This window comes from Odontesthes bonariensis, chromosome 19 (assembly GCF_027942865.1).
Source record: "Odontesthes bonariensis isolate fOdoBon6 chromosome 19, fOdoBon6.hap1, whole genome shotgun sequence".
NCBI lineage: Eukaryota > Metazoa > Chordata > Actinopteri > Atheriniformes > Atherinopsidae > Odontesthes > Odontesthes bonariensis.
The window spans coordinates 10,017,213-10,038,583 of record NC_134524.1 but is presented as its reverse complement, the minus strand read 5'-3'; the positions used below and the strand labels follow the sequence as shown (position 1 = coordinate 10,038,583).

The window sequence follows — 21,371 nt, the reverse complement described above, 5'->3', positions numbered from 1 at the left end:
GAGGATGCATGTGACCAAGCGCTCTAGTCAAGTGAAGCTCTCAGAAGACGACTGGACGTCTGAGTGTCAGGATGCATTTGACACTCTGAAACATGAACTGTCGCACAGTGTGACCCTAGCCCATCCAGACTTCGAGAAGCCCTTCATTCTCGCTGTAGACGCTTCATTTGATGGGATTGGAGCTGTTCTTTCTCAGCTTCAACATGGCGAGACAGTTGCAAGGCCAGTCGCTTTCGCCAGCAGAACATTGTCAAAATCCCAGTTGAACTACCCAGCTCACAGACTAGAATTTCTTGCCTTGAAGTGGGCCATATGCGACAAGTTCTCCCATTGGCTGAAAGGAAGGCATTTTACTGCATGGTCAGACAACAACCCTTTGACATACATCCTAACAAAGCCCAGGTTGGATGCATGTGAACAGAGGTGGGTGGCGAAGCTGGCGGCATATGATTTTGACCTGAAATATGTCCCTGGGCCTAAGAACACTGTCGCTGATGCCCTGAGTCGTGAACCCTTCGTCCAGTCCAGCATCAGCCATCGCCTGGTGAAGGAGCCCTATCTGTCTTTGTTGGATGAGATCAATGGAGTTGTCACTGGGAAAGTGCAAGATGCCTTCCGCCTAACCACCAACTGCCAGGCCATTCAGACTGCTGATGACTCTGCTGATGTGGATCTTAGTCCAGCACAAGATACCTGTATGCTGTCTGGAGGTGCTATTGGTGCGGAGGAGGTGTCAGCCGTGTTGGACGCTCATCGCACTGGTGGTGTCTCCCTTCTGTCGGGCACGAGCCCTTCCTCACTGCAGTTACCTGATGAAGACCCATCCATCATCATTCCCCACAGCCAGTTGCATAACATGCAGCAACAGGATGATACAGTGTGCAGGGCACTTTTCTATGTTCAGCGGCATAAGAGGCCAAACGCACATGAAAGGGCGGCTGAGTCGAGCTGTGTACTCAGGCTGTTGAAGCACTGGAAGAAATTGACGGTGCGTAATGGGATTCTCTACAGAGTGAGGAGAGACCGTTGCATTAACAGGAAGATCTTACAGTTTGTTGTACCAGAGTCTCTGAAACATCACGTCCTGCACGGTGTTCATGATGCAGCTGGCCACCAGGGTCGTTCAAGGACACTCTCTCTAGCCAGTGAGAGATTCTTCTGGACAGGCATGGGAAGGGATGTTATGATGCATGTGAAACACTGTCAGAGATGTATTTTGGGGAAGACTTTAGAACCAGACGCCCGAGCTCCCCTTGAGAACATTCGCACCTCAGCTCCTATGGAGCTGGTCTGCATTGATTTTTGGACAGCAGAGACAAGTGACAAGAAGACAACTGATGTTCTTGTTGTTACAGACCATTTCTCAAAGCTGGCTCTCGCCTTTCCCTGTAAGAACCAATCTGCAAAGCAAGTCGCCCGCTGCTTATGGGACAAATTCTTCTGCATCTATGGCTTCCCCAAAAGGATCCACTCTGACCAAGGAGCTAATTTTGAGAGTAGGCTCATCAAAGATCTTCTTGAGATGGCAGGTGTGCACAAGTCCCATACAACTCCGTATCACCCCATGGGCAACGGTATCGCAGAAAGATTCAACAGAACTCTTGGTGACATGATAAGGACTCTCCCCCCACAGTACAAGTCTAAGTGGCCGCAGATGCTCCGGATGCTGACCTTCTGCTATAACTGCACAGTGCATGAGACCACAGGCTTTGCGCCTTTTTACTTGATGTTTGGACGGATCCCACGCTTGCCCATTGACATCATGTTCCATCATGTCTTGGAGAATGACAGCATTGTGAGCCACCATGAGTTTGTAAATCACCTGAGGAAGGATCTTTCTGAGGCCGCACAGATTGCTCGGCGGCGTGCCTATGGCGAGCAAGATCGTCACGCCAAAATCTATAACCGCAAAGTAAAAGGGTTGCCATTGACTGTAGGCGACAGGGTGCTGTTAGCCAATCGAGGTGAGAAAGGCAAGAGGAAGGTTGCAGACCGGTGGGATTCAACCCCCTTCGATGTGGTGTCTGTGAGAGCTGGAGTTAATGTGTACAGGATTCAAGATAATGTCACTGGAAAGGAGAAGGTTGTCCACAGAAACATGCTGCTCCCAGTCGACTTCCTGACGTTTCCTGAGCAAGCTGATTCCCAAGCAGTCTGTGGGGAGTCACAGTCGGCCGTGCCATGTGGAAGTGAGCGGAGCTCTGTTGTGGTTAATCAGGAGGAGGCTCGATCTCGTACTATGAATTGGCTCATGCAGTCACCTGTCCAGGCTGAGGCTGGGGACGAGAGTGTTTTTGAAGCGAGCATCGACGCTGCCACCTCACTTGTGCAGTCAGAAAAGCTTCCAGACCGCGCTCCTAACGACTTTGACCATGATGACTGCTCTCGTGCACACCCTACCTCATCATCATTCTCAGTGCATGACACAGGACACTTGCCTACTGATGTACCTGTTGCCTTAAGCCTCATTCCAGATGAGATTGAGTTAGAAGAGGTAGTTTGCACACATCCACAAACCACACAGGCCCCTTCAGTTTTCACAAGATATGGGAGAATGGTTAGGCATCCAAATAGGCTTATTTGTGAGATGTCAGGCCAGAGATTTGTGGAGAATACTGCACCTGTGTTGGGGTCTGCATTTGGTGCCATTGCAGCTAATGTACACATGCCATTTTGTGTGTAGAACAACCTCAGTGACTTAGTGACAAGCATTCGCTTGTTTTTCTTTTTTGTTTGTTTGTTTTGTTTGTTTGTTTTGCTGGTTCAGTCTTGCTTCTGAATTGGTGTATGTGATACACTATAAACTAAAAGAGCAAAGGAATGTACGCGTTTATGAGATGTAGATGGCATCTCTGTTAGTCTGTGATAAGTATAGGTTTTGGTACCACCCTGTTCTTACACACTTCTTAAGGAGGAATTTCTGATGTTGACTTTTTTTTGTACATCACTGCTCGATATTCACTAAAAAAAATTTTTTTTCTCTCCTGATTTATGCTGGATCCATTTTCTGTAGTATGGATATGTTTTTTTTTCGGGTTTCTTTTCCTTTGCTACTGTAGGCTTGATCTATGTTGCCCCTATTCAGCATACTTTAAGGGGGGTGTATGTAACGGGATAGATTTGTTTATTAAAGCATGCTAGAAAATGGTGCAACACCGCCACCTACTGGCGCAGTGGTTACCGTGCGTCTCACCACAGAGGAAAGAGGATTTTCACGTGGTAAGACGTTTGCTTGTATGGTCCGGGATGATCAATTAATTTCTTATAGTTCCAGATGTTTATGCTATGTATTTTCCTAAGTTAAGTGTTTGCTGTGAGCTGTGCTAACAGTTTTGAGCAATTGCTGTGAGTTGTCGGACTGTAAAATAATGTTTAGAGAGTTGTAATTATGCTAATTTAGCTTAAATGTTTTCCCTCGTGTTCAGATTGTCCTGTGACTGATATTAACTTCTCCTCACCACTGTGGCCATACACTGTGTTGCAGGTAATATGTTTTATGAATTATAATTTAACGTTGATAAGCTACTTGTGGTTTCTTGTTAATTTGTTGTTTGTTGATTTCATGTTATATGATGGTTATGTGGGGATTTTGCACTCCTGATTTACGAGATAACAACATACACTATACGATCACACTAGGATGTAACTTTTATTTTTATTTTATATTGACAGTTTTCTGTATTTTATTTTATTATTAATTGACACAGAGGAAAGAGGATTTTCACGTGATTGTCCTGTGACTGATATTAACTTCTCCTCACCACTGTGGCCATACACTGTGTTGCAGAGCTGAAATAAAGTACCCCCATAATCCACCTGGTCGTCGTCGTCCGTGGTAGATAGTGGTGACCCGTCACACATATGATGAAGGCAACCAGCTGCATTCTACAGATTCAGTCTTTATACTGTGAGCAGGGCGTTTCTGCCCTCTAGTGGCCACAAATGGTATCTACAGAAAAGGTAAAGCTCGAGATATTACAAATGACTGACACTTCCAGTGGTACCTTTCGAAATAAAATTATATTAACAGTCGTAGTTGTTTCTGTTTCGATCTCTGATGTTTGAAACAACTAAGTGTAATTAAACTGAAGTTCAATGGCAGACACAGACACAGGATTTAAGAAAGAGTGTTTGCTCAGGCTGTTAGAGCTGTCAGCTGTCGAAGCTGAAACATTTTCATGCTCAACTCTCAAAGTAAAGAGCAAAATCCTCTCACACCAGACAGTTCAGGATGCTAGAAAGAAGCTTGGTGTTGCAGAGTTTTTGGGTTCAAATTTAATTTTGTCAAAGCCACTAAGAATAAAAGAGTGAAATGAGTGAAATGAAATCTAAGAAAGAAATCTACTTGTTTGCTTTAACAGCTCAGGCTGTTAGCACAAGTGTTTAAGTCTGAAAGGGATTTTCTGAAGGCTGAACTGTGCTCAAGAAGCATCTCAGCTGTGTGGTCACATAGCTCAAGCTGTTAGAAAGCACTATGTGAAGTCTTAGGGACCGAGTTCAAGGCTTTACTAGGTCTAATTTTGAAGGCCAAAACTAAAAAAAAAGACACAAAAGCTTCAAGAAAGACCAGATTATTGTCAGGAACAACAGCTCTGTCTGTTAGAGAGCAGCTTGAGAAGGCAGATGGACGGAGTTCAAGCCTTTTCCAGGTACTACTCAATTTTTCTCAGTCTTCAAATTTTGAAACCAACCAGTCAGAGACTTTATTTGGATACAGAGCATGAGACAGAACAGTCCCAACCCAACACCAAGCAGCTGAACAAACCAAAGACAGTTGATGAGCAAAGCTGCTTCACAGGAAACATGTTGGAAGACTAAAAGATAGTGTCTGTAGTCATCAGCCTCAGGTAAAAAAGTGCCAAGAAAGCAGCACAAAGAAGCGGAGGCATAACTCAGAGAGTCTATAGCCGCTTTCGCACTGTAGGAACCTTTGGCAGTTCCTAGAACCTTTTAATCCACGGGGCTGTTTTCTCCCTCATTCGCACATACAGGAACTCCGGACCATCGCTCTCAGTTCCTATAACCATTTTAGCTCCTTCTCCTCAGCTGGGTCTGTTCTGGTTTCCATAGGAACACATCTGACGGAGGTGTTTGGTGGATGGTAGCTCCGCCCCTTGTTATGCTATCACGGCTGAAATGTTTACTCATAGGACACAGACACAACCTTGGTGTGTTTAATAAGTTAAACTGACACGTCGTCTCCTTTGTCTGCGGCGCTCTGCTCTCCTTCCTTCCTTCATGAAATGAAAAAGTATGGCCTGCGCTCCATCCTTCGTCTCCTGACTCTCTCTGTGAGCTCTTGCAGCCTCGATATTAGATGCCCGATGTGATCGTCCATGATTAATATCACCATCACGTAGACCATGAACTCGGTGGCCTCCCCGCTCTCCATATTAGCTTCTTGGTGGTGTTTTTTCTTCTCTCCTTACTTTTACCGGGTTTTGTTTAGTTTTGTTTAGTTGTTGAATGTGGCGCTAAAGTAGCACGTCGCTGTCGCAGACGGCTGCGCGCGACGCATCAGTCCCGACTCGTGTGCGAATGTGGACTGAAACAGTTCCGCTGGGGAAGGACAGTTATCAGAACGAAATTCGAGGAGGACCGTTCTTAGAACGGCTCTGTCCGAATGCAGCTAAGAGTGAAAAGCTTTAAGTTTGAAAGTTTCATTCTCTGATTTAATAGCTCAAACTGTGACTGAGCAGCTTTTAGTTTGTCAAGATGAGGGATCAAAGCTTTTAAAGAAATAAACTCTGCAGTTCAGCATCCCAACAGAAGACTGGAACCAGCTCAGAAAGGGGGCTGAAGCTGTGGTTTGGTGGTTCAGGCAGATGCAGAGCAGCTTCTGGAAGTAGAGGGAGGGGGTTCAACTCCTGTTGATGCTGATTGCTTTTGGAAAAGGAAGGGCAGGTTGTTCAGCTCAGAGCAGGCTGGGATTTTTGAAGCCAAAATGAAAAGAGAAACTTTAGGATTCAACCTTTCAGTTTGTGGCTGAACAGCTCAGGCTGTTGGCTGAAAGCTTTCAGCCTCCGAGAACGTGGAAACTATGATCACAGGACTTTTAAAGTTCAGCTAAGGTGTTCAGAAAGAGTAGCTCAGGATGATGGGACTCTGCCTGGGGTTGGGGTCATCTTGGGTTCAATTCCCTCAAATACTCTGTGGACTTCCAGTTTTTATTCTTTAAGGAATCTAATCATCATTTCTTTCAGGGATAGAGACCAACTATCAAAGTAAGGTCTGTGTGAAAGTATTAAAGGGCAGATAGCTCAGACTGATAAAACAGTAAGGTGGTGTTTGGGAGAGGGGGGATCAAAGCCCATCTGGATTAAGGATCTGGGACCCAACAAGCCCAACCTTATGATCAACCAGCAGACCAATGAGAAAAATAAAGTCTACAACTTGAGCTTGAGCTCAAGTTGTGGCTGACAGGCTGTGCAATAGCCAATGCGCTTTTCTGTTTTCCCTGCATTCTTCTTAAAAGTGACAAATGTGAATTAACGTGGACACAGTCAGGACAAACCGACTTGAAGCACCTCTCCGAACGCACCAAGAAGCACGAACAATCAAGAGTTCATATGGAAAACTGCGTCAAGCAAGCTGTGCTCGGAAACATTAGCTTAGCAGCACACACTGAAAATAACAACTCATAAGATTTAAACCCTTGTAATTATTTGCACTCAAATGATTTAAGTAATATTGAATGCTGCAATATCAAGCAACACTCACTTGTCAGTATCAAGTAAATTTTACTTACCATAAAACATAACTGTTTTGAAGATATTAAGTAACATTTACTTAATTACATCTAAGTTTTAAGTTATATTTATTTAAACAAATTAGGTAAAGTCTACTTGTTTTTCATAGGCAGGGACATCATTTTACTCAAAATTTTAAGTAAATTTTATATATCTGTAGTATTTGCTGTTATAAAGTAACTTAGTAGATTTTAACAATACACTTTCAGAATAAAGTTTATGTAGTATTTCTAGGTTTATGTACATACAACTATTAAACATTTAAATTGTAGGAAACCTATGTAAAAGTTACTCTTCCCCCATAATTCATGTATTACGTTAATAAAATGTTTAATTTTACTTAAGAAGCTCTAGTTCTTACTGAATCTTAAAAATACAAGGTAGAAATTATGACAGCTACTCTAATAGAGTTTACTTCACCAAAAAAAAATTGTGACAGATGACCTGCTATTTATTAATTTACCCATTGAACGGGTCACTTTAGTCATCATGTTGCCCCCCCAGAGAAATTTAGGAGCTGCCACTGCTCTCTACCCACTGTATGATGCTTTAAAAAAAAAAAAAGAATCTGAATTTAAACTATGTTTGTCTGACTTGCATTTATCTCTTTCATATAATTAATGCATAGATCTATGCTTTTGATGTGATATGCAGCCTGACTACATACAGTAGCCCAGGCACCCCCTGCCCCTCCCAACATAAACCCCGCCCCCCTCTCTCAGAAAATAGTTCCATGTTGGTCATGGTGAATCCCTATTTACTCACAGCTGCCACGTAGCTTAAGTCTGACAAACATTGAATTAAGAAGCAAAGCTAACATTAGTTCAGAGTAATGTTAACTCGGGCTTGATAGGAAAACAAAATGAGAGGTTAACAAGTAGAAAAGGTTATGCTTATGTCAGCTTACCCCACTGTAATCCATTCACTCTTTTTATCTTCTTTTTTTGCATCATTTATCTCCTTTTCTGTCTCGGTTTGACGATGAACAGGTGTCTCTGGGAAGAACACTGGACAGTGGATTTGTAATTGTTCTCCGGTCTCTTCCACCTTGTTGCAGTCAGAACTTGTAAACCCTGTGTCTGGTGTTTGCTCAGAGTCGGGGGATGGGCTTGTGTGACTTTGATCCTCCTCAGCCTCCAGTTCAGACCCCAAATCAATTTTAAGTTGATCATTCCTGATGCCCTCAGGTGCTGAAGTCTCTGTGTCTCTGGGCTCCGGAGCTGTTTCAGCAACACCGGCCGAGGCTTCGTTTGAAGATAACTGGAGAACCGCTGAATCCAGCTTGGTCAGGATTTTACCCAGTTTGCCCATAATGTCCTCCATGCCCTCTTCAACACTCAGAAAAGTGTCGCTGAGGGAGTCTGAACAGGACCTAGTTTTACATTCTGTAATATCTGAAACAGAATAAAAATATAGAAAATGCTGCTACTGCAATGATAAACTGTGGACACTTAAGTCTCCAATAAAAATCTAAGTTTATCCTTCCTGCTTTGAGGAACTAGTTCATGTGTTGCAAAAACTACACACATACTGTACTGTACACAAGCTGTACGCTTAAATCTTTGAGAATTTGTCCCATAAAAGGCTATTTGTTGAAGGAAAATCATTTAAAATGTAATTAAAGTACTTTTGGCACAAAAACTAATGCTAAACGTACTAATGGCACACTTTGATGAAGCGCTGAGTTACCCCAGTATTCAAACTAGTTACTTCCTTGCGTAGCATAAACAAACAAGGCCTTAAATAAGAAATCACCAAATTTAACTCGATGAGGTTACAATATAAAGATGAGGTTGCTCATTAGCATATTGATAACATCATCACATTCTGATTGGTTCCAAACGTTTACATCTGTTTGCTACTCTGGTACTCTCTGCGCTCACGTGCACTGTACTTTATTACAGTCAAATTCCCAATAAAATGCTCTTATTCTCATTTTTCTCTATTGTTGGGTAAAAAAGTAAAAAAGTCTGGTTTCATGATTGAAAAGCGGCCAAATTTAGACTAAATGTTCAGCTGCAGACCTTTTGAGAGAATCACATGGCGTCTGATTCCCTAAATACGGTGTTATCTGACAAAATCACGATCAATTTAAGTTAAATTCAACATCTTTGCAGTGATGTTGGCTATATTTGCATGTATGATGATCACTCAGAGAGCAAGTTAGGACATGCAGAACCTCTCATCCACTTTCTATAAGTTATAGTGATCTGTCAACGGCTGCTTCTACATTTCATGCGATTATATTGTGAGCACAAGTTATTTCACCTGAGATTTCTCTTCTCACTCCACCAGACCACACACTCACACAGTGAACAGGTCCTGTGGTTGCAGAGCAATTTTGTTGACTCTCCTCTCTATGAAGTTGCTAAGGTTTGCAATAAAAGTTGCAAGATTTGTCGCCAGTCGCTCGCTTTTTTCTGGAGAAAACATCACTTACGGGGTCTGAAAAGTGGCTAAATCTACACTGAAAAAAACAACTCATAAGATTTACTTAAAAAACCCTTTTGTAAGTATTTGCACTCAAATGATTTAAGTAATATTTAATGCTGCAATATCAAGCAACACTCACTTGCCAGTATCAAGTAAATTTTACTTACCATAAAACACAACTGTTTTGAAGATATTAGTTTTAAGTTACATTTATTTAAACAAATTAGGTAAAGTCTACTTGTTTTTCATAGGCAGGAACATAATTTTACTCAAAATTTTAAGTAATTTTTAAATATCTGTAGTATTTACTGTTATGAAGTAACTTAGTAGATTTTAACGATACACTTTCAGAGTAAAGTTTATGTAGTATTTCTAGGTTTATGTACATACAACTATTAAACATTTAAATTGTAGGAAACCTAATCAAAAGTTACTCTTCCCCAATAATTCATGTATTACGTTAATAAAATGTTTAATTTTACTTAAGAAGCTCTAGTTCTTACTGAATCTTAAAAATACAAGGTAGAAATTATGACAGCTACTCTAATAGAGTTTACTTCACCAAAAAGTCACTTTTTTCAGTGTAGTTTTTAGTTAAAAAAAAAAAGTAGATTTAGAAGCTAAATCTGACAAAAAAAAACTATTTTAAATTGTCAAAACTAGGTCAGATATTTACTGATCCCCATTCACTGAATGAGGAGGAAATGTTTGGAGCCATACCGAGCAATTTCACGGCTCCGAGACGTTTCTTTCCTTTTCTTTTCTTTCCTTTTTGGTGGCAAGTGAGGAACACAGATGAGTTTTTAGGGGGTTGATAACTTCTAGGACTTTGAAAGTTAAAAAACAGTTACAGCCTATAAGTAAATGATAAATGCGTTTAGCCTCTTCTAGTTTTTAATAGCTTTGGAACAAGCTGTGGCTCACCTGCACAAAATCTCATACCTGGATGACGCTGAACGCCGCCCCCTGGTGGAGACCTCTTGCACATTAAGGCACATTCTCTGATCACCTCTCTCAGATCTGTCAGCTTCTCTGAATGAAAAACACTCAGCTCTCTCAGCACACCCAGAACTTTCTGCTTGCATGCTTTCTCCTCCTGCTCTTTATCGACACTCCTCCTTTCATCCTCCTTCTGATCTTCTGATGGACTGAGCTCCCCTTCTTCTCTGCTCCCACGCACTGATCCTCCACCATGATTTCTGCAGCCTCTGACACCTTCAACCCTCCGAGCAACTTCAGTCGACACGATGAGACCGTCCTCGCTCCACGTGCCGAGAGGAGGGTTCGCCTCGTTGATCCGTTTACTCACATGCAGATTAGTCTCCATAATAAGCTGAAAAATGCTTTTTTTTCTAACCCCTTTTTAGTCCATCTTGCATTATGCAAAGGAAATTCGTAACTTTAATAAAATAACGTTAATTATATCATGATTTCTTGTGAGCCTCCTTTTAGCCGGAGCTCCCCTGGTTCTTCTGTGTCCTTGGCTCTGAGTGTTACTGTGTCCTTAGCAATCCCAGTTTTCAGGAGCCAAAGCTGTATTTATATTGCTGCCAGCAGTAAAACATGTTGCCAAGGTGACCCCTGGAGGCGGCGCAGGGATGGACAAAAGGGGAGACGCGGAGCAAAAGCTTCAATGGGAATTCTGTCCTCCAGTCATCTTCTGTTATTCTGCCATTCAATTCGCAGCTTATGTGTGCAGACGATAAGAGACCTCAGATTCCTCACATACCCCCGAATTATTCGAGCACACAGTCTCAAGTACCCCAATGATATTGTTTATTCCAAATGGCTGAAACGCTACATGTTTCAAGGACGTGTTTATGTTAAGGTCAGCGTAAATGGGGGCTTTAGAGCCCTTTATGGAAGCACAAAGGCCACAGACAAAAACCCTGTAAGGGGTGGCATTTTGTGGGTTTCCTGTGGAATTTCTGCATTTGAGGTCCTTAAAGGGATAGTTCGCCTCTTTTGACATTAAGCCGTATTAAATCCCATACTAGCAATATTATTTATGAACATTTTCTTACCCCCTGCTGCGTCCTGTGAGCCGAGTTCCAGCCTCGTTATGGCGTTAATGAAAGTAGTCCGGCTAGTTTGCTGGGGTCACAAAAATAAGGCGTTTTTCTTCTGTAAACAATATGCGTTCAAAAGAGTAATACATTTGCATCACAAAATCGTTCTCCAGGAAAAAGTCAGACCTCACAATCGCTTGGCACTATTTTCTCTCCCTTCGTATCACTGCGTGCTGTGTAGATCGTGCAGACCGAGCAGTCCCCTGCTTCCGAGCAGCAAACACCGTAACAGGTGCGGCTATCGCTAGGTGGCTGTACGCAGTGATACAAGGGAGAGAAAATAGTGCCAAGCGATTGTGAGGTCTGACTTTTTCCTGGAGAACGATTTTGTGATGCAAATGTATTACTCTTTTGAACGCATATTGTTTTGAGAAGCAAAACGCTTTATTTTTGTGGCCCCAGCCAACTAGCCGGACTACCTTCGTCAATGCCAGAACTCGGCTGGAACTCGGCTCACAGGACGCAGCAGGGGGTAAGTCAATGTTCATAAATGATATTGCTAGTATGGGATGTCATACAGCTTCATGTCAAAAGAGGCGAACTATCCCTTTAAGAAGACAGAGGACAGAAACAAGCTTCAAAGTCCTGCACTGAAAGTAGCTGAATAACATAATGCAGAACCCGTTTAAGGTAGACCAAACACTACCACAGGCTTTGCATGTACAGTCCAGCTGTAATTAGTGACTGGCACGGGGAAGTAATCATGATCATTTGTACTTCAGCGCAGTTTAGGAGTACTTATGAGTCGTGAAACACCTGCATTGTAGGTCTCCTCTTAAAACTCAAGCCCACGTCATCATTATTTCAACATTCAAATGATCATAAGATCACATAAGAAGCGCTTACTAATGGCATTAGTGAATGAATAGTGTTGATTTTCTGAGTTCTGCCTGTGTTGGTCCTGTTGTGATGAGGCAAGGTGCTTTCAGAGCCAGACAACAGAACTGCAACACTTTGTCTCCATCATGTGGCGGATTCTGATCACCGTCCCCTTCGTGTGAGGCAAGAAACACACAACGTATTAGTTACTGTGTGTTCAGTTCTGCTTATACAGCACCAAGTCACAACAAAACCACACCACAGAGCACTTTACACATGGAAAAGTTCGATAACCACACGATAACGCAGCATTTATGAGATCATCTTATTTACAGTTGCACAGAAGCATTGCGCAAACATTCCCCTTCATGTTTAATCTTACGGAATATGAGTATGACAAGCTGAAAAATGTCATGAAAAGATTCATTTATTTCAGCTTCATTGTGTACCTTTAGTTGGAATTTTGTGCCATCAAAACCACTTGAGAGATTATCATTTTCATAGTCATTTGACCTTGAAATGCAGTCAGTTACAGTACAGTACAAATCACTTGTAGTAGAAATAAGGAGACAGCCACAAAATATCTTTTCTAAAGATCTCAAATGTTTTCAATTGATTTTCAACGTTATTTTCATATTTCTTCCTTGGAAAGGCAACAATATTTCTTTAATAGTATATATTTCTGTCATGTGATTGTATGATTTTGCATTTTTGTCATATTTTGAATCCTAAACGTACTGTTTATTCACTGTGAATACATGGGAATCAGACACATATTTCAGGTAAAGGGAACATTCCTGCCCGTGTTGAATGCATCGCCCGGAGCTTCGGGATCAAGCTGGGACACGCCATCCCTGATGCTTCCACTTTTACCTGTATCCGTTGCTCATCACAGTCGCGCGCTTCTTTCTTTTGTATTGTTTCTGGGGCCCGTCGGAGCTCGGAGGCACTGACCTCTCCACCCAACGTGACATTTTGACTGCAGGTGAGTGCTACGCCGAGAACATTGCCGCGGTGTTTCTGAAAAGAAGGATCCATGCGCGCGCCTCGCTCTCTCCTGTTGGGCGTGGAGGTTTTTTCTTTTTTTTTTTTTCTTTTACCGTCAACAGCGGAAACAAACCGAGTATGCGAAAGTCACAGCAATTCAAACCGGTGATGACAGTAAAAAGAAAGTGGGCACGGCGCGAGGGTGTGAGTGCCTGAAGTTTCTCTCTGTTTTCGGCTCGCAGGTAAGCTTAATGAACGCGCGCGTGTCAACAAGTGCCACAATTTTACTAAAGAGGGGCTCGAGACCAAAATAAGCCAGGGTAGCTTAAGCGATGTTTCTGTGTGTCAGAGGTGGAGCAGCGAGTTAACATGAAGCAAAACCGCGTGCTCAATCTGTTCTTTGACATCCTTCACATGATATTCATGGTGTAATACCCTTTATCCGCAAGTGTAAACACAAATGAGCACAGTCGCACGTGCGCGTGTCGTTCGACTCCTGTCCAGGCGGCTGAGCACACTCTGATGAAGGGTGCCATTACAAGAGTGCTTGGAATTAAGTTTGAAATGATTTGCCTTCAACAAATATTCCTTGTGGGAAGAATTCTCAAAGATTTAGTTGTACAACTTACTGCACCGTGTGCACTAGTATGTCTCCCTCAAACCAGGAAGGATAAACATATTGGACTTTGCTCAGAGGGATGCACAGAAATATGAGGCACTTTAGTGCTGGTGTGCATGCATGGGCGTGCATGCTGTGACTCACCGTGCCGTCCAACCCTACCTGACACACACCTCTTTAGTGCCACAGCCATGGAAGAAAATCTGTTTGGTTTTATTAGTTTATAACAATCTGGTGAGTTCATGCAAGCTGTGTGCTTACTTACTTTTTGTGTCTGTGCTGCCTTGTACACACACAGGCGGCTTCACATGTCACCATACCCATGTGGCATGTGCAAGCTGCTAAACTAGTGGGCTTCTCTTTTTGCTCCACTATTGATCTGTGGGTTTGGATGCCTGGAGGCAGCTGCAGATCAAAACTGGTGTGTCCAATCTTTAATAATGTTTACTGAGTGTGTGTGTGTGTGTGTGTGTGTATGATGGCCCACAGTTGTGTAAGTGCTCAGAGGCAGAGGTTTGCTGTGTGCCTGCACTGGCTGTGAGCCAATACACATCTCTGCCTGTTGGTGCAACCCTCAGCTGGGCTGCTCTGATAGGCTGTATAGATTTCTATTATGGGGACTTATTCAGTCATGTTGTGCCTGCATCCTAAGCTCTATTAATGCAAAGTAATGTAGAGTTTAACCATGTTGCCACTGTTAAGAACTTACTTTTTAAGATCATCTGTGCGAGAGGAGACGACGCCGCATCCTCCTTTGGGGGAATTGGGGAAAAAAAGATGGCTCGAAGTAATTTCTGTTTGTTTTCTGAACTGCACTAAATGCATACAGGGAGATTGTGTTTACTTGAAAGCAGAAGTAACACTTCAGGTCCCCTGTTTGGTGTAGATTTGCAAACAAAAAGAGAAGTTGGCATGTCAAGGGGTCAACGCTTCTGTATCTTTCTGTGAGTCTCAAGGGTGTGAAAAAGATAGGTCGTTCCAGGGCAGCTCTGCCGCTCATTTCGTCGCCGTTGGAAGAGAACCTGCTGTGAATACAAATATTAGTTTTACAGCGAGTTGCCAGGGCATTAAAGCGAGATGTAAAAAGCCTGGATTATTTAAGTCTGCTGTGGTAAGTGCTGCTGCTAGAAAAAAGAGAAAAAAAACAAGGACATTAAGTTTTGAAGACTTCAAATTGTGCAAGTTTTCATTGGTGCCTGCTATTTCCTCAAAGCTGTTGCTGTTTCCTGCTGTTTCTCTCAGGAGTGTTGCAAATGTAATTTATTACACGCGCACCATGATCCTTTTTAAGTGAGTTTCTGTTATAATAAATAAAATTGGCTTCCTTTATTGCTGTGAGTACACGAGAATATCAGTGTTTTAGAAGAACCCGCATCAGAAAACAAAATTCACACAGGGACAATTACACAGATATTGTGGTTCAACAGCAAGATGTCCTAAACTATTCATTGCAATGACTTCCTGAAGTCAAACCACAGCGTGTGAATAGTTTGTTTTTACCCGAACTAAAAAAAGAAATCTGTGTTTGTGTAGCTTCTTATTCCCTACACAGACATACAAATATATATATATATGTATATATATATATATATATATTTTTATCTCTTCTATTGCATCTCTGATGCAAATGGTGCAATTTGAATTCCAAAAAATGTCGGAACTGTTCCTTTACATTAGGCGAGGCTTCTATGGCTGGGGTAGATTGATATTCAACCCTTTTCATTTTCACCTGCAACTTCTCTCAAGGGTAAAATCTGTAGTTATGTTTCGTGTAGAACTGCACATCCCGACTTCAGTGTTTTAAAGAGGAATTCCTTTTTAAGTTACGATGGTGACGTGTGGGTGGATCATTAGTGAACAACTAGAAAGAGCTGTTCCTGCGAAACAGCAGTGAGAATACTTATGAGCTGAATGGGGATAGCTGACCATGCTAAAAAAAAAAGCTGAAAATAGTTGAATTTAAGCAGTAAAAACTGTTGCTAAGGTATTGGTTGAAGGGATTTTGTGATTTTTGTGTACTACCAAACTTAACATTGGAGTTAGTCAGAGAATTTGAGAGGTTGATCTCGGTTCAAGGCTCATAGCTGATATTCTGTAAATGTGAGCTCTTTAGTAGTTACATTGGCTGAAAGAGGACAGTTTTTCCTACATTTTCAGGTATAATTTGTTTCTGTAAGTTAAACTGTATGAAAGTTAGAGGAATTTGTTTTGAAGAATTTGAAACTTATCAGCACGCACTCATTTTTGAAACTGTCATATTTCAAAATTGGCTGAAGATTTGAAAAAGCTGAAACAATTGGTAATAGCTGAATGTCCTGTGACCCATTTAAAGTTTGAAGGGTGTCTGTAGCTGAAAGCATGCAGAAATAGTTGGAAAGAGGAAGATGATTTGGAAGAGCTGAAAGCAGTTTCTATTCATTTGAATGACGGGAAAATTTGAATAAAAGTTGAATATCTTAAAAAGTGTAAAAGTTAAAAACACTGGAAAAAATGATAGCAGGAATCTGCTGAAAGAGCTGAACGTTTTGATACCAAAATTGTAGAAATAGCTGAAAGTATGCTGGAGTAGTTAGGTGCCGAAAACTGGCGGAATAATAATAAAGAGAAACAGGAACTTACATTTTGAATGATTGCTCACATGTTCCCTTTACAAAGTATTGCATCCCTTACCTTTCTTTGTGTCCACAGTGTAACACTGGACTTCTTCGTGCTCTGCAAGTATTCCTAATGTGGCAGACGTGGGATTAGAGCGCCATGTTGGAGCCTTCAGAGCCCAGCCTGGAAGTCGCGGAGTGGCTCTCCACCCTCCGCCTTTCCCAGTATGTCCCCTTTTTCCAGCAGGGAGGCTATCGAGCTTTGGAAGACTGCAAATACCTTACAGATGATTGCCTCATGGAGCTGAAAGTGCTGCCAACAGGCCACCGAAGACGCATCCTTCGCAGTTTGGTAGCACTGGGGTTAAAGGAGCAGAGCGGAGAAGAAGAAGATGAAGACAAGCAGCAAGATCCAGACGGCAAGACGGGTCAAAGGAAGCCGGCGCCGTACCCCAGACGCATCTTCCTGAAGGACAGAAAGAGAGGGACATCATGTCAGCAGCAACAACCAAAGGAGAAGACAGAGTATGATGGAGGGAGTCGGACTTTGCCTGCAGGAGCAGGACTGGGAGCAGACCCCGAGAACCTTCCAGACGGGCGATACCGCTCTCCACCTCAACCGACCCCGCGTAACCCCCAGAACATCCAGAAATCGGTGCCGGCGCAGGCCTGCCAGCCTGCCTGCACCTGCTCCAGCAGCAGCAGCAGCGAGTACCTATCCAGCTCTGAAGTCCCCTCGGATTGGGAGGTCATTTCAGAAGAGCCCCTCCGTCCTGACGTCGGCTCTGCGCTCTCTGCCACGGAAGCCCCCCTCCCCGCACCAACCGAGGACAGCTGGGGTTTTCATGGTGAAATGGTGGACAATTCGATCTATGAGACACAGCCCAATTTTCAGGCTCCTGCAGGCCCACGACTTACTCGCTCCTACAGGTTAAGGCACCGACCTGTTCCGGAAATCCCTAATCGGACCATTTTGCCTCTTCAGGACAGGTACTTCTGTGAAGTTCTATTCCTAGTTTGATAGTTCGTGAAACCTTTTTGTTTGTTGAGAATTGTTTGCAAAGATTCTGATGATTAAACAGTTTTATCTGCACCTAGTTAGCTTACATTAGTATCAAGACTATGGCTGAATCAGGCTAAAGTGCGTTGCCAGCTAGCAGCTGTAGTATTTGTGACAATGAGCAAATCCTGCTACTTTTCCCACTTTTGACTTCCCAGCTCAGACTTCCTGAGAGGGGCTCGCTGTTTTTAAACCGAGTGTAATTAAGGCTTATTCATTTTTTTTTTTTTTTTTTTAGTAGGTCCTTTCATGAAAAAAAGACGCTAAAAGTGTCTCAAAAAAGGTTTAAAGTCACTAGATGTAGTTGACAACATTGTGACCCAATGGTCGTCCCTCCCATTTCTGATTGATGTGTTGCATGTGCCATTGTGATGTGAGGGTTTGATGTATGTGAGGGAAATCAGTTGAATAAAAAAAAAAAAAGTCAGAGTTCGCCTTACTAATCAAATAGCAAAGTGATGATGGCATGAATTAGAATAAAGCCCAATCTTTGTGTCTCTGCTTTTTCTATTTAAACTGATTGAGGCCTCTAATCTCACAAATGGTTCAATGAATACCATTAAATCTGTTCAGTATCAAACCTTTGAACTCTTGAACTAACTTTAGGACTCTGTGCTACACGGCTGGTTCTAATCCGCTGATTTTTCTTGCTCCTCAGGAGTCCACTGGCAGCGCAAGCAGCCAGCCCCGAACACCTAACCGGCTCAGAGGGTCCCACCGGTGCAAACGGCGTTCAGAAAGGTATACGCAGTCTTTCAGCTTCAGCTCCTTCATCTCTGCCATGAATATTTCATGCAGCGGCAGAGTCAGACCGTGCTGTTGTTTGCCTGCATGAAAGCAGGAGGCGATGATGGTGGGGGTGTTTTGAGGCCGTGTCGTGGGAAAAGCCAGGCACCCCTTCTTTAAAATGTTCATCTCACAGGGAATATGCTTTCTCACATCTCGTCTCTCAGGGAGATCCGATGTAGTCTTGTTGCACAGCTTTCCAGACTTTTTCACAAGTTTTTTTAACTTTGCCCACGTGACGAGGAGCTTAGTAAAGGATGGAATTGTTAGAGCCAACAACGCCACCTGGGGACGTGCACCCCAGGATATGACAACTGAAGCCCAATTGCTGTAAGGACACAGCGTCGTGTCTGAGCAGGCAGAGACAGTAAAGTAAAGAAAATATATTTATTGAAAATGATATTTATGAATAAAACTTGAGTAAAGCTGCTGCTGCGAAGAAACGAGAGAAAAGGGTTAAACACGAGACGAATTTCGTAAATTATTTTTATTAACAGAAAGCTAAAAGGCCGGCTATAACAATACTAAAAGCCAATGACTAACAGAATTAAAATCAGTGGGCTGGGGCCTCAGTGGAAGGCATACTACTGCATGTGTGTCTCTTTCTTTAGCTGGGGTGCAACACTACGACTGAAAAGCCACCACAAACACAATAAAAGTGCCCCAGTGTACTTGCATGCTAAAACGGAAGTGAGGTCCTCACCACAGTGCCTGGCATCCCACCTGATGACACCCAGACCACACTGAAACTCAAAAAGAGGAAAGGTTAACAAACCTTACACTTAATCAATAATCAAACTAAAAGACAAAGAACTACACAAGCAAAAGAAAAGTAGAACGAACCAAACAAAACTGCACGACAGAACTGTACAAACAAACTTACAGCACAGCAGCAAGTAAACCTAAAAAGACAAAAACACATGTTAGTAGGAACCAAAGATTGCATCACACATGCAGGATGAAACGGGGACCCTACTCACCACCTGGATTAGGTAACCACATCAGCTCAGCAGGAGGCTGAATGGAGCCATTTTGAGGCTTTATATACAGCATAGGGAGGAGCTTACGGGTTGACTACCTGGGTTGTGTCCAAGACCCACAGGTCCACTACACCAGCAACAACACATGTAATACGACGAGTGCAAATATGTTTTTCAATTCTTCCCGAGCTGCTTTTATTGGGTTTAGTCGCTGTCGCTTAGGATACAGTGAGATGACGCTTTTCTCTGACCACAGCCCCCTACCTCAACATCTGTAAACATGTCTTTTCTTTACTGCAATGCTGTCGCCTCTTGGCAGACATTGCTTTCCCCAACTTTTCCAACAAGACGAGCGGTAGACGGAGAGGCGAGACAGTAAGTCGGGTTGGGAGGAACGAGGACGAAAAGGATGCAAGGCGGACTGAAAGAAGAAGCCACGTAGGTCTCAGTGTGGGGACGCGGGGGAGCTCAGGTCTCAGCTAGCAAGCTAAGGCATATTTTGGACGTATGATTGTACCGGAGCATATTTGAAGATTCACAAGATGAGGTTCAGAGTGCACAAAAGAAAATGTGCAGTGTTGTCTCACAGCTTGAACAACTCGTCTCCTCCTGCCTCAGCAGCCCTGCAGCAGCACATAAGCCCTTTGATATAGTGAGACACATACATAATCCCAAATAGCTGACCGTACATACGCCGCTTGGTTGAGGCAGTTCTCTCAGAAAATACTATAAATCTGAAGAGTCTTTGTTTTTGTGACGGGCACGGCGCGTATCGCTGGGGGAAATCACAATGAACCCTTATTAGATCTGTTTTCCAGGGTTTTGGAGAGACAATGAGCACGTTTTAAGAACATCAAAATTCAGCAGTTTCAGTTTCCATCAACGGAATATTTCAGGGTTTTGTTCATCCATTCAGTGCAAATCAATCAGAGCATGCAAAATGCAAACAAAAACGACACCGACTCTCCTCCCCTTGTCCCGAGTCACACAATCAAATCTTTTCATCTGATTTATTCCACTTCAACCGAAGGCCTCTTGATAAACAAGGTTGTGAGCCCCAAGTATTTCCTCTCAATAATACACCTATTTTTGAAATTCAAATTTCTTTTTTTTTTTTTTTTTTTAATGTGAGAGTTTACGGATTTTCTCTTATATGATAAGAGAGCCTCCTTGTTTTCATCAGCAGAGGTTTCAGGTAAATGTTGCTGTTGTTCACCCGTTATAAATGTAGCAGTTTTAGAGTTCAAACTCCAAGCAAAGAGGAGCTTTTTGCATCAAACCATGGGCAGGACAAAGGTTTCTGAGGACATTTGACTCGAAAACAGGCACATTATTAAAGGACTGTTTAAAGATCAAAACATCCAGGTTTATTCACTGATATCTGATCAATAGTAGTGATCTCACGATGAGCATTGTTGGTTAGGTGAATACATGGAATTTCACAATAACAGGAAAAAAAAAAACCTATTTACTGATGGATCCAGTAAAAGAGTTGTGAAAAAGGTCTAAATGCAGGCCCCTGAAGTCTTAAGCCAATCAGACGTGAGCGTGACCGTCTTCCAGGCACAACATTTGAGGTGAGAAAAAACTTGCACCAACTCCCTTGCACACAACCATAATGGAAGTCTCCTTCTTGGCCCTCCCTGTTTTCTTCTGTCCCGGCAGCCCCGTCTTCAGCATCTTTCTCCCAGTGTTCCCAGCATCTCTCCACATGCCCACACGGTCCAACCTGAGCGAGCCGTCTGATACACTCGTTTCAAATTCAGTGCATCCTCGTCTCAGCCGCCTCCAGCTGCGCCATTTTTTTTTTTTTTTTTTTTTTCCTGGAAGCCCCCCTCCTGCTGCCAAGCCTGCTGGTGCACATGCAGACGCCAACACACCAAGATAAGAATATTAAAACTTAATAAACCATCCCTTATAAACGAGCTTGAGCTTACGTACCTGTGGCCAGAGACGAGATGTCAGCCTGTCAGTTTGTTAAATCATTTAATTATTTGCGTTGTTAGCGGTGCTAAAGGCTGTGTCCAACAGGGTAGAATTGCATTTTTTTTTTTTTTTTTAGCCTGCCTGGATGCAACAACGTGTCTTTTGATGATCCCACCCTTTTTGTCTGCATTTCTCTTTGATACTAAACCCGCTTGAAGGTAAATTAGTGTGTTTTCAAAGCAAATGTATTCCAGGACTTTGAAGCTGGAAATGTAGAGATCCAAGTATTTCAGCAACATCGATAAAACGAGATTTGATTTTCTACTTGAAGACTTGTCCACACGCCCAC

The 21,371-nt window shown here is 42.7% G+C and overlaps 2 protein-coding genes across 6 annotated transcripts in view; one reads left to right on the top strand and one right to left on the bottom strand.

Annotated features, from left to right (window-relative positions):
* dthd1 (death domain containing 1) overlaps nt 1–10,564 on the bottom strand; it is a 34,446-nt gene extending 23,882 nt beyond the window's left edge. For 2 of the 3 annotated variants that reach the window (XM_075451347.1, XM_075451346.1), the window contains exons 1-2: nt 10,107–10,564; nt 7,657–8,143 (exon numbers count right to left, since the gene is read on the bottom strand). In XM_075451347.1, coding sequence (XP_075307462.1) covers nt 7,657–8,143; nt 10,107–10,509 — 890 coding nt within the window. In that variant the 5' untranslated portion in view covers nt 10,510–10,564. The remainder of the gene's footprint in view (nt 1–7,656; nt 8,144–10,106) is intronic. The other variant, XM_075451345.1, reaches the window with a different exon arrangement.
* Nucleotides 10,565–13,005: 2,441 nt separating this feature from the next.
* Nucleotides 13,006–21,371, top strand: part of arap2 (ArfGAP with RhoGAP domain, ankyrin repeat and PH domain 2) — a 132,043-nt gene continuing 123,677 nt past the window's right edge. Inside the window, exons 1-3 of one of the 3 annotated variants that reach the window (XM_075450614.1) lie at nt 13,006–13,055; nt 16,365–17,260; nt 17,989–18,071. In XM_075450614.1, coding sequence (XP_075306729.1) covers nt 16,431–17,260; nt 17,989–18,071 — 913 coding nt within the window. In that variant the 5' untranslated portion in view covers nt 13,006–13,055; nt 16,365–16,430. Of the gene's footprint in view, nt 13,300–14,708; nt 14,788–16,364; nt 17,261–17,988; nt 18,072–21,371 lie in introns of those variants that run through there. The other 2 variants (XM_075450613.1, XM_075450615.1) reach the window with 2 other exon arrangements.